The 13200-nt window shown below is 44.7% G+C and overlaps 1 protein-coding gene across 2 annotated transcripts; it reads right to left on the bottom strand.

Moving 5' to 3' along the window:
- Positions 1-2106: 2106 nt before the first annotated feature.
- LOC133759688 (zinc finger protein 684-like) lies at positions 2107-12704 on the bottom strand. Of its 2 annotated transcripts, none has more exons than XM_062191055.1 (4): positions 12476-12704; positions 5318-5469; positions 4954-5049; positions 2107-3565 (listed from the first exon to the last, which is right to left on the bottom strand). In XM_062191055.1, the coding sequence occupies exons 2-4, from the start codon at positions 5460-5462 to the stop codon at positions 2559-2561; spliced, it is 1248 nt and encodes a 415-aa protein (XP_062047039.1). In that variant the 5' UTR covers positions 5463-5469; positions 12476-12704; the 3' UTR covers positions 2107-2558. The 2 variants fall into 2 exon arrangements, with proteins under 2 accessions (XP_062047039.1, XP_062047040.1); XM_062191056.1 differs by having other exon boundaries at positions 12573-12704.
- Between the last annotated feature and the right edge of the window lie 496 nt (positions 12705-13200).

Genomic DNA, 13200 nt, shown 5'->3' with positions numbered 1-13200 from the left:
AACCAGAGGATGAAAGACCTACCTCTCTCTGTCTCTACCTCTCTCTATAACTCTGTCTTTCAAATAAATAAAATAAATCTTACAGAAAAAAAAAAAAAGCTCCCTGCATTTATAATTATTTACATTTACTTTTATTGTTTACAAAGTGATTTAGTATGATCACCTAAATTTAATGTTGACAAAGTAATTTCTTAAGTTTAATGAGCACAAAATCTTAGGATGAAAAGAGACACAAGACTTAACTTGGATCTTTAAAGTCTGATTTTCAGAAAAATCACTTAAATTTTTACTCATCATCATCCTGCAAAAATGGCTGAGTGATGACAACTGCAACTTGCATTTTATACACTGAATCTAAAAATGTATGCTTGAAGGAGGAAAACTTGATTTTGTGAATTTAGGTTCAAGTTCAGTGTTATACCTAAGCTCCACAACCACTGAACAAAGAGCTTGAAGACTTAACATTGTCAAGCAGTACCTGGAATACTGAAATGTCACTGAAATCATTATTGGTTCATGACTTTGAAGTTTATTTAAAGTTGCATAATGTCAAATTATAAAAGTTGCCAAGGAGCTCAAGGAAGCAGAAAAGCCCTTTTTGAATAGCTTGACATACTTTCGTTAGTCAAATGGAAATTTCCCACTAAGCCTGAATATATACTTCTGAATTAACTTTTACTTATTTGAAAGGCAGAGTTACAGAGCAGGGTGGTGGGGGGAGAGGATGAATCTCCCACCTTCTGGTTCACTCCCCAAATAGCTGCAACAACTGGGGCTGGGCCAGGCTAAAGAAAGGAGCCTGGATTTCCATTGTCACCCATATGGGTGGCAGGGTCCCAAGCACATCTTCTGCTGCTTTCCCAGAGACATCAGCAGGCAGCTGGACTGGAAGTGGAACAACTAGGACTCAAACTGCCCTTATGGGATGCTAGTATCAAAGGCAGTGGCCCACCCCACTGTACCACAACGCCAGACCCTGAATTAACTTCTAAAGTAAAAGAATAATAATTGACCATCTTCCAGAGGTCTCTGCAAAACACCACAAATAATTTTTCTAAACTAAATGTAGGACCACCTGTTACACAGTGCTGGATGTAGGCTTACTCTTACATATGTAGCTATCCCGGTGAAATGGGAGGTTATGTAACAGTTTACCTGAGGACATACTTCCTTTCCTGTACAATACGTTTAGAGGAATGGAGAACACAGCTCCTCGCTTTCTTTCAAGATTTATCTATTTGAAAGGCAGAGTTGGAGAGGGACGGAGGGAGAGTGGGAGACAGAGTGAGTTTACGCCCCAAATGGCTGCAATGGCGGGGGCTGAGCAAGGCCAAAATCAGAAGCGAGCTTATTCCAGGTTTCCAACAAGGGTGGCAGGGACCCAAGCACTTGGCCCATCTTCTGCTGCTTTCCCAGTTGTATTAGCAGGAAGCTGCATTGGAAGTGGAGCAGACAGGACTAGAACCAGCACCCAAAGGGATACTGGCATTGCAGGTAGCAGCTTAATCCCTCATGCCATGCCAGCCCCATCTTTCTTTAATGTCATATTAGTCAGGATTAGTGCAAGCATACCTAAACACACATACACTCATATTCTTTCTTCTTTCTCCGTCTTTGGAACTTGGGAAGAAAACACATTACAATGACCTAAGATGGGCACAGGCAGAAGACTACATAACTGTCCCTGACTTCCTTTAAAAGGATGGTTAAGGGGCCAGAACTGCAGCATCGTGGATAAAGCTGCTGCCTGCAGGGCCGGCATCCCATATGGGCGCCAGTTCAAGTCCCTGCTCCTCTTCTGATCCAGCTCTCTGCTACAGTCTGGGAAAACAGTAGAAGATGGCCCAAGTGCTTGGGCCCCTGCACCCATGTGGGAGACATGGAAGCTCCTGGCTCCTGGCTCCTGATTGGCCCAGCTCTGGCTGTTGTGGCTATTTGGGGAGTGAACCAGCAGATGGAAGACACCTCCTTCCCTCCCTCCCTCTCTCTCTGTCCCTGCCTCTCTGTAACTCTGCCTTACAAACCATATTCTTTCACTTAAAGATGACAATTACCCAAATGATGATTTCTAGGACTTGAACAGATAATTAAGGACTTTACCAGGTATACTTTTGAAAAATTTCATTTTTTTTATTGTGGTAAAATATACATAGGTTTTGCTATTTCAGCCATTTTAAGTGCACAGTTTGCTGGAACTACACACTCATAATATTGTGCCACCATCACCATGACAGATATAATTTCGTATAATGTACATAGGATGTATTTCAATCTGTGGTTATACAAAATTCTTAAGCAATGCAGATATTTCTACATTTGTATAAAGACTATTACTCAGAACACATTCTCCTATATGTAACTATTGTCAACATGAAGCCTCATTATTCATTTTGTCACAACTTCCTAAGCTTTATATGCTATAATAAAACTATACCTCAAAAATTTGTCATCTTCTCAATAAAATCAGTATCACAGAATATGAATTTCAGAACGTTCTTTTCCACCTCTGTCCAGTTGATAGTGTTTTTCTCGTGATGAATTCTTTGCTGCTAAAAAGGCTACTTTTGCATCATCCCACCTTCCACTGTCTCATGACTCCCTGGAGGGAGAATGACATGTGTCCTCTGGGGAGGACTTCGCACAGATTTACACGTATTCTGCTGCTCTGCTAGATGAGTTAAGTAGTGTTGCAGGAGGTGGGACTTCCTGTTGAAGGCTTTGTCACACTTCGTGCATCCATAGGGTTTCTCGTCCAAGTGAGTTCTCTGGCGCATGGGAAACACAGAGGAGTCAGCATGAGCTTTGCTGCGTTTTCGGTATCGGTATGGTTTCTCTCCTGCATGAATTCTACAATGTTTATAAAGGGATGAACAATACTTGAAGGTTTTCCCACACTGCTTACACTCAAACAAGTTCTCGAGTGTGTGAGATTTTATATGCTGATTGAAGGAGGAATGCCAAGTGAATGTTTTCCCGCACTGACTGCACTTGTAAGGTTTCTCTCCAGTGTGAAGTCGCTGGTGGGCCATGAGTTGGGTTTTCCGCATAAAAGCTTTCCCACAGTCATTGCACACAAACGCTCTCTCTACACCATGCGTTTTTTGATGAGCTACAAGGTATTCCTTATCGTCAAACATCTTCCCACAGTCACTGCATGCAAAGGTCTTGTTTCCCTTTGGATAATTTCTTTCTAGTCTAAAGGGATGAGCCTCCTCTGGGAAGGTTTTCTCATGGTCATCATGTTCACAGATTTCTTTCTTGTATGCTTTTTCCTTATACCTAATGAGATAAAACTTGTTTTTGAAAGCATTCCCACATTCCTCGTATTCACAGGCGCTTTCTCCATTATATTTTTTATTATAACTAAGTAAGTGTAAATTAGAATGCAAACTCTTTCCATTTGATTCATGTTGTTTTCGTCTTGAAGAGATAATGTTTGCACTCAGATTACAATTCTGGTCTCTCTCCTTAGACAGTGTTTTCTCAATGACGAACGTATGTTGATTAAAAAAATTGTTGTTGCTTCCCTCCTGTCTCTCTAACTCACGAAGGAGGCAAACGACTTCTAAAAAGAAGTAAAACAAAACATTCTCAGTTACTTTTTCCAATATTATGTTATTGAAAGAAATTTTTTAAAGTTTGATTTCATGCAACGTGCTTTTTAAAAAAATATTTATTTATTTGAAAGTCACAGTTACAGAGAGAGAGACAGAGTGAGAGAGACAGAGACAGAGAAAGAGAGATCTTCCATCTGCTGGTTCACTCTCCAAATGGCTGCAATGGTTGGCGCTGGCCCAAGTCAAAGCCAGGAGCCAGGAGCTTCCTCTGAGTCTCCCATGTGGGTGTAGGGGCCAAAGCCCTTGGACCATCCTCTGTTGCCTTCCCAGGTGCATTAGCAGGGAGCTGGATCAGAAGTGGAGCAGCCAGGACTTGAAACAGTGCTCTACCCCACAACACTGGCCCCCATGCAACACTCTTGTGACTTCTGTTCAACACAGTACTAGAAGTCCTAGCTAGAGCAATTAGCAAGAAAAAGTAGCATCCAAATTGGAAAAGAAAAAAAGTATCTTTGTTTACAGATGGCATGATCTTATATGTAGGAAACCCTAAAGACCACATAAAAACACTACTAGAACTAATAAATACATCAAGTTATAAGATACAAAATCAACTGTTTCTATACCCTAATAATAATTAATAAAGGAAATTAATAAAATAATTCCATTTAAAATAGCATCAAAAAGAATAAAATACTTAGGAATTAACCAAGGAGGTAAAAGACATACAACAAGGTAGGTGTTCGGGCTAATGGTTAAGATGCCACTTGGGACCCCAGTATCTCCTACTGGAGGGCCTGGGTTCAAGTTCCAGCTCCACAGCCAAGCCCAGCTTCCTGCTAACATGCTCCCTAGGAGGCAGCAGGTGATGGATGGTTCAAGTAGTTGTATCCCTGCCACAACATGGGAGACATGGACTGAGTTCCCAGCTCCTGGATTTGGCCTGCCCAGCCCTGGCTGCTGTGTGCTTTTGAGAAGTTCCCAGCAAATGGGAACTGTTTCTCAAATAGATAAATAAATAAATACATAAACAAATTTTAAGAAAGACTTAAAGACAAAAACTACAAAACATCGTGAAATGAAACAAAAAGCAACACAAGTAAACGGCAAGACATCCTGATATACTTTCCAAAGATTTCATTATTTTTTATTGTGGTAAAATATACATAGGATTTGCTATTTCAACCATTTTAAGTGTATAGTTACCCAAAGTGAACTACAGATTCAATGCAATCCCTATCAAAATCCTAACAAGTTTTTGCAGAAATTTAAAAATTTAAATCCACATGGAACCACAAAGGAGCTCAGTAAGTCAAACAATCTTCTGAAAGAACAAAGACGGGCGCCTCACACCCACCAACTGCAAAAACACTTGTCTGATTTTTTTCTCACTCACCTATCTGGCTCCAATATGGATCCTCTCTCTTCACCTTCCATGGCTTTTGCCCTTGCTCCACCTTAAAGATGACCTTTGTTTTAGTAACTGGAAACCCTGTTCATGGGAAAACAACACAGAAATGGGGAGAAAGTGCTAGGCAAAAAAGCCACCTCCTTGAGTCTTAGGGCCTGTAAAGGGCTCTCAAGTGGGCTCCGGCTCTGGGAAGTAGACACAGAAACAGGCTATCTGACCCCAAAGGGGATTAAGGACCTCGGACAGCTAAAATTCAGGGCCAAACTAATGAATGCTTGAGAATGCTCACAGCATTCCCATGATGCAAAGGGAGCAGTACATTCCAAGCTACCAGGAAAGCTGTCCTCACCCAGTGAGATCAGGGTCCTCAAGTTCTCCAGCATCACATCACAATACAGCGTCCTCTGATCGTCAGCAAGCAGCCGCCACTCTTCTGGAGTGAAGTATATCGCCACGTCTTGGAGTGTCACTGCCTGCTGTAACAGCACACTCATCTTCACCCTGTAGTGAACACCACCAGGGAATGTGGAAGCAATTCAGAATGATTCCTCCGATTATGTTCACTGTGCAGAGTTGCAACAAGCTATACGGGATAACTGATAACTACTACGTACTTAACTCAGAATTAAAATCTAAAAAACAAAATCATGGGGCCAGCGCTGTGGCATAGTGGGTCAAGCCACTGCCTGTAGTGCTGGCATCCCATATGGGCGCTGGTTTGACTCCCAGCTGCTCCACTTCCAATCCAGCTCTCTGCTATGGCCTGGGAAGGCAGTGGAAGATGACCCAAGTCCTTGGGCCCCTGCACCCACGTGGGAGACCCGGAGGAAGTTCCTGGCTCCTGGCTTTGAATTGGCACAGCTCTGACCACTGTGGCCACTGGGGGAGTGAACCAGCAAATGGAAGACCTCTCAAAACAAAGTAGATGTTAAAAAAAATCATATATAAATTGTCCCACTGTATATATGCATGTGTATATTTGTACATATGAAGGCACTTCAAAATTTTCACTGAAAATGGAATTAAAAGATGAGCTTATTTTGGTACAAAAAATTTTTGAAATCCTTACATAGTTTTTTTTTTTTTTTTTAAACAACACACATTTCCCATGAATTTTCTGAAGACCCCTCATATGCACAGATATCAAAACTTTTTGTGCTGGGCAGTCAATGTGGCCCAGCTGCTTGGCTGCTGGCATCCCATATCAGAGTGGAGGTTCAAATCTCAGCTACTCTGCTTCCAACTAATGCACTGAGGAAGGCAGTGGATGATGGCCCAAGTACTTGTGCCCCTGCCAACCCCATCAAAGATGCCGATGGAGTTCCTGGCTATGGCTTCAGCCTGGCTCAGCACTGGCTGTTGCAGCTGTATGCAGAGCAAACCACTGGATGGACTATGTCTCTCCCTCGCTGACATTCTGTTGTTCAAATAAATAAATAAATCTTAAAAAATTTTCTATACCAAAATAACCTTATCTTTCAATTTTCTATACACTTTCTGAGGTACCCTCATACATATTCACATACATGAAGAGGGAGAGGAAGGAAGAGGGAAAGAGCAGGGAAGAAAAGAAAAAAAAAAAGGGAGGGAAAGAGAAAAAAGTGTTAGGTTCACCAAGCATTGCTCTGGCTCTGCTTATAAAAAAGGAACACTCTGAAACTGATCCTAGGAAAACTGCTACATTTATAACAAGTTTCCTATATAAACATTCATCAAAATTTTTTCTTTCAAATCCTGTGCCAGGAAAATCTTTATCCATGTATTCTCTCAAACAAGGCCAATAATTTCACTGATTAAGTATGTAATCACAAGATTACATACAAATTGCATCTCAACAGTATAAACTGTGCAGACCCTACGGCCTCTCATATCAATTTTATAACTTTTTATATTCAACTAAAATATCAATCAATCTATATCTTTCCTGTTTATATTCCTACCTATTAACACTTTCCTAGTACATTGTATGGGGTCTTATGAGTCACTGCAAATTCACTGGAAAACAAAGTGGAACCTGAATGAACAAAGGGATGATGGTTGGATGGATGTCTGCTGTTCATGGAAAATATGGATTTATGAAAACAAGACTTGGGGGCGCTCCCTGCCTTTCCAACGTAGAAACAAAGATCCATGCCAGCTACAGAAAAGGCTGTTGATAGAAAAACAACCTTTCTGGCCGGCGCCACGGCTCAATAGGCTAATCCTCTGCCTGTGGCGCCGGCACACTGGGTTCTAGTCCCGGTCGGGGTGCCAGATTCTGTCCCGGTTGCCCCTCTTCCAGGCCAGCTCTCTGCTGTGGCCCGGGAGTGCAGTGGAGGATGGCCCAGGTCTTTGGCCCTGCACCCACATGGGAGACCAAGAGAAGCACCTGGCTCCTGCCTTCGGATCAGCGTGGTGCACTGGCCGCAGAGGCCATTGGAGGGTGAACCAACAGAAAAGGGAAGACCTTTCTCTCTGTCTCTCTCACTGTCCACTCTGCTTGTCAAAAAAAAAAAAAAAAAAAACAAAAACAAAAAACAACAAACAACCTTTCAAATAAGTCAGGGAAGCCTGTGTTCTTGAAGCACCAACTTGTAAACTTAGGATTCTGATATCAATGGACACTTGTACACTCTTGGGTAGAGTCATACATTTCTGTCCAATTGATTTGTTACAATTTATTATCAATTTCTGATTTAGTGATTTCTTTTTTCCCAGAAATTTACCCTAAAGAAATAAAAATCAATACAAAGTTTGAAAGCCTGAGTACTAGCGCTGTCATTATGACATAGCAGATAAAGCTGCTGCCTGCAACATCAGAGTCCCAGATGAGCACCAGTTTGAGTACTGGCTGCTCCATTTCCAATCCAACTTCCTGCTAATGCACCTGGGAAAGCAGCCCAAGTCCTTGGGCCCCTGTACCCACGTGTAAGACCTGGAAGAAACTCCTGGCTCCTGGCTTTGGTCTGGCCCAGCCCTTGCCATTTCAGCCTTTTGAGAGTAAACCAGGGGATGGACAATCTCTCTCTGTCTCTCCCTCTCTAACTGTGCATTTTCAAATAAATATAAATAAACCTTAAAAAAAAAAAAAAAAGCCTGCATACTGGAGCCAGAGAATCTAGGTGTAAATTCTGTTACTCCTCTTCCTAGTGGTATGACCTTGAAGAAGCTACCTAACCACTCTAGCTCAGTTTTCTTACCTGCAAAATGGTGACAATAGCAGGATGCCTAGCATGGGGTTTCTAGGAAGACTGAATATTAATACTTGTAAAGCATTCAAAACATAGGGCACACGGCAAGCAGTCAATAAAATTGTTATTATTTTTAAAAAAGGGAGAGGTAAAAAGTAGTATTTTCAGACCTTTGCTTATAGTTTGAAAATACTGACAACAGCCTAAACAAGTGCTAATCTAAAAAAATCATGATTATTTAGAGGACAGAATGCTAAGTAGTCACTTAAAAATGAGGCTGAAGGAGCAGCTGTTGAAACTGCAAGTAAGATGCCACTTGGGATGCTGGTGTCCATATTCAATTTGAGATTTCACAATCTGGAAAAGCTGATTAATCTAAAACTGAATAAAAAAAGATGCTGTAGAAAGACATGAAAAGCAGTTCCACTTACTTTTAATTTTATTTTTTAAAATATTTATTTATTGGGCCAGCGCCTCAGCTCAATAGGCTAATCCTCTGCCTGAGGCGCCGGCACCCCGGGTTCTAGTCCCGGTCGGGGCGCCGGATTCTGTCCCGATTGCTCCTCTTCCAGTCCAGCTCTCTGCTGTGGACCAGGAGGGAAGTGGAGGATGGCCCAAGTGCTTGGGCCTGAACCCGCATGGGAGACCAGGAGAAGCACCTGGCTCCTGGCTTTGGATCAGCGCGGTACGCCAGCCGCAGCGGCCATTGGAGGGTGAACCAACGGTAAAGGAAGACCTTTCTCTCTGTATATATTTATGACAGCTAATGACAGGGAATGAGGGAGGGTCAGAGAGAATGATCTTCCATCCACTGGTTCACTTCCCAAATGGTTGCAACAGTGGGGGCTGGGTGAGGGTAAAGCTTGGAGCCTGGAACTCCAACCAAGTCTACCTCACACGGGGCAGGGGCTCAGCAGCTGGGCCATCTCCCCCTGCTTTTCCAGGCACATCCTTGGCAGGGAGCATGATCGGAAGCAGAGCCGCCAGGACCTGCACTCTGACATGAGATGCCGGTGCTCCACGCAGTGGCTTAACCTGCCATGCCACGTGCTGCCAGCCACTCCACTTATATTAGTAAGTGAAAAAGGTACCTTAAAATATAAATGATACAGTTCTGGTGAATTGCATATCAAAATGTAAATAATTAAGATTGGAACTACAGGATTGCATGCAACTCTAAAATTGTATTCTTCCACGTCTTTGTACTTTCTAAATGGTTTATTCTGGGGCCAGCGTTGAGGCACAGCCGGTTAAGCAGCCACTAGCAGCGCAGGCACCACATAGGGCTGCTGGTTTGAGTCCTGGCTGCTTCACTTCCGATCCAGCTCCCCGCTAATGCACCTGGGAAAGCAGTAGAAGATGGCTCAAGCACCCTGCACCCGTGTGGGAGAACAGGAAGAAGCTCCTGGCTCCTGGCTTTGGCTTGGCCCAGCCCTGACAGTTGCAGCCATCTAGGGAGTAAACCAGCAGATGGAAGATCTCTCTCTGTAACTCCGCCTTTGAAATAAATTAATTAAATAAATAAATGGTTTATCTTGTGTTACTTTTTCACCTCAAGGACATGTACAACATATTATATATACATTACAATGCGTGCACTTTGCAAAGGACAATGAATACCTGTATTTTCCAAATACTTTCCAAGACACTACCTGTCTTTTGAAACAAAGGTCTACAAGGCCCTGCACCACCTGGGTCTGACTTTTCTGATCTCATCTACTCCAGTCTTTCAATCGTCTCACTGCTTACTCTGATCAGCCACATGTTCCTCGACAACGTCAAGCTGGATTAGGCAGAACTTCCCTATGTTCCTTTCAGCTGGGCTGTTCTTCCAAAGGACAAAACCAGAGTCCGCAAGGCTTCCTCTGAATTCCACAGAGCTCAGTCTGCACTTCACTTACCAGTAAGGCTGCTGACTACCTCATTTACAGCCTCGCTCACTGTCACCTGACTCTGGATATCCTCATTCTAGCTTTAGCTCTCCCCATCGCACTCATCACCAAAGACAGATTATGTCTGTTTACTTAGGTTCTTCAATTAACTAGAGAGGAGAGACAAAGTGACAGCTCCTATCCACTGGTTCACTCCCCAAATGCCTTTATCAGCCAGGGCTGGGCCAGCCTGAAGCTGAGAGCCAGACACTTCATCCAGGTCTCCAACAGGAGTGGCAGTGACCCAAGGACTTGAGCCATCAACACTGCTCCCAAGGTCTACATCAGCAGGAAGCTGGAACTAGTAGTAACGCTGGCACTCAAGCCCAGTCACTTGGATACCGGGTGCGGGTGTCTCAAGTGGCACCCTATCTGTGATGCCAAACACCTGCCCTTTAGTTCTTCCCTCGCCCCATGAAAACAGGGACTTTGTTTTGTTCACTGTGGCACACCAAGTATCAGAACAGTGTATACTCAAAACAAACACTCGGCATACATTGGCTGCATGGATTATTGGATGAAACTCGTGTTGATCCTCTCCCTATTAGATATTTTCAAAAGAAACTGACTGAACAACTTTAGCTCAACTGAACAATGATGCAGGAAAAAGAAGAATGATGTAGGAATTGAAGACTGGATTTTAGGTCTGACATTTCTTCTAATAAACTGTGAGATTCTAGATACTCGATTACCATCTCAGAACTAGTTTTATTACTCTTTATGGCCGCTGGTTCAAGTCCCAGCTGCTCCACTTCCAATCCAGCGCTCTGCTATGGCCTAGGAAAGCAGCAGCAGATGGGCCAAGCCCTTGGGCCCCTGTACCTGTGTGGGAGACCCAGAAGAAGCTCCTGGCTCCTGGCACCTGGCTTCGGATCGACACAGCTCTGGCCATTGCGGCCATCTGGGGAGTGAACCAGCAGATGGAAGACCTCTCTCTCTGCCTCTCTGTAACTCTGCCTTTCAAATGAACAAGTCAATCTTTAAGAAAAAAAAAAAAAAAAACGCTGTGTTCCACATAAGAGCACCTGAATTTTATTCCCAGCTCCAGTTCCTGACTCCAGCTTCCTGTCAATGCAGACCCTGGGAGGTAGGTGATTGCTCAGGTAGCTGGATTCCTGCCGCCCATGTGGGAGACCTGGATGGAGTTCCCAGAACCCGTCTTTGGTTTGGCCCAGCCCCAGGTGTAGTGGGCATTTAGACAGTGAACCAGAAGATGGGAGCTGTCACTTTCTCCTCTCTCTGCCTCTCAAATTAATTAATTTAAAGAAAAAAAAATGATAAAAGTAGAACTATAAGACTCCTAAAAGTCCCTCTAGCACTGTGACTCAGTAACAAATACCTGCATCTAGGTAAGGGGAGAAGGAGTCAGTATACCCCCAGAGGCCATGTGTCACAACTGGAACGCAGAGGCACAGGGTCGCTTGATCTTAAAAGAACCAACAGGGAATGAAGGGAATGCACTGGTTTTAATGTGTTTGTGATAGCCCACAATCAAGAGAGAAAAAGAGAGTGTGTGTTTTGGAAGGAATTTCGCCTGCAGTAAACCCAGATTCTTCCTTACCTTAACTGCACCCTCCTCCTCCTCCTCTGATGAGTTCCCTTTCACGGAGCCTAAGCATGCAGGCTCACACCCTGCATTCTGCTCAAATACTCCTATCTCCCTTCAAACATCCGGGACAACACTCCCAATGGACCCAGTACTTGATGGCCCCAAGGAATAATGCCTTGAGTCAGAGTTGACCCCTGTCTCTGCCTTCAAATGGGGTGAAAAGTTCCAGGTCAGGAGCGCCTCTTCCCAGGAACTCCACCCTTTTCTTTTTCCTGGGACAGATGGACTGGAGGACGGCAAAGCAACACTCCTGCAAATGGAACCTCCAGGTTGGGCCCGGTTCCATTAACTCACGATCCACTATGGCCCTGGGTTGGCGATTTCAACCAGAGCTGCTGGAACGGGAGACAGGGCAGGAATATGCAAGCCACACGCGTGCTCAATTACACAGTCTTCCTTAAGAGTGTTCTCAACACAACGATGAAGCTGGGACCGCCTCCTCAGAGAGAATAAAAGCTCTTTATTTTAGGCAGAGTTCTGTGCTAGGACAGAGCGAACTTCCGGGTAAAGCTACCTGCTCTGCCTACTAGCTGTGTGATCTGAAGCAGGTAACTGCACACCTCTCTGTAAAAACATGAGGAAACTAGCCTCCCACGGTAAGAGAGCCACAGAAACGCCCGCCTCGCGTGCTCCAGTGTCCGGCGCGCGGGAACCGGGTCTCTTCTCCCTGCCCTGCAGGGGTCGACTGCTGTCTGAGAGCCAACAGGCTCCTGGAGCGAGACTGGGGACGGCTCACGCGCAGGTATGGGCTCCCTCGGGAGGACACACTTTCTCCAAAGCAGCACAGACTGACTCACCACACTCGAGAGAGACACGAGATCCACACCAGGACGGCAGGAGCCCTGTCCTCACCGGGCTTCCTCGGAGCCAAATACCCCCGCGCATAAGGGTTACCTAAGATTTCACTTCCTTCCCATGAACCACAAGCTGGCCTTTGTTCTTCAGCCGTTCCCCCAAGCCCTTCTGAGTCCTCTGCTGCGCAGCGCACTCGCACGTCCAGAACCGCAGGGCTCGCTGGCTACTCCATTGCGCATGTGCGGAAGTGATGCGCCACCACGGTTTCCCAGAGTCCTCCCGGGAATCTACCTGAGACTCCATTTCCCATAAGGCTCTGAGATCCTGTGTCCGGAAGGCACCAGGGGTTTCCTTTTCCTCTACTGACGATTTCTAGTTTAGTTCGGTTTGGGCTCCCCGGGGAGCTCGGATAATATTGAAGGGAAGCGTGGGGCTCACGCTGTGGCGCAGCAGCTGAAGGACCGCAGGTTCGTGTCCCGGCTGCTCCACTTCCGTTCCAGCTCCCTGCTAATGCGCCTGAGAAAGCAGCAGGGGATGGTCCAAGTCCTTGGGCCCCTGCCACCCACATGGGAGACCTGGAAGAAGCTCCTGGCTTCCAATCGGCTCAATACTGGACGTTGGGGCCATTTGGGGAGTGAACCAGCGGATGAAAGATCTCTCTCTGTAACTCTTTCACTTTTTCAAATAAATCTTAAAAAAGAAAAAAAGGAAACATATACGTAATGTT

Source organism: Lepus europaeus, chromosome 5, assembly GCF_033115175.1.
Source record: "Lepus europaeus isolate LE1 chromosome 5, mLepTim1.pri, whole genome shotgun sequence".
Taxonomy (NCBI): Eukaryota; Metazoa; Chordata; class Mammalia; order Lagomorpha; family Leporidae; genus Lepus; species Lepus europaeus.
This window is presented reverse-complemented; position numbering and strand designations above follow the sequence as displayed.

What these genes read in the sequence shown, in the direction of transcription:
- LOC133759688 (XM_062191055.1), bottom strand. Translation starts at nt 5,462, where the DNA reads ATGAGTGTGCTGTTACAGCAGGCAGTGACACTCCAAGACGTGGCGATA. An exon ending in GAGGACCCTGATCTCACTGG is followed by an intron (nt 5,050 to 5,317) that starts GTGAGGACAGCT and finishes TCCCATGAACAG; the next exon opens with GGTTTCCAGTTACTAAAACA. An exon ending in TCCATATTGGAGCCAGATAG is followed by an intron (nt 3,566 to 4,953) that starts GTGAGTGAGAAA and finishes ACTTCTTTTTAG; the next exon opens with AAGTCGTTTGCCTCCTTCGT.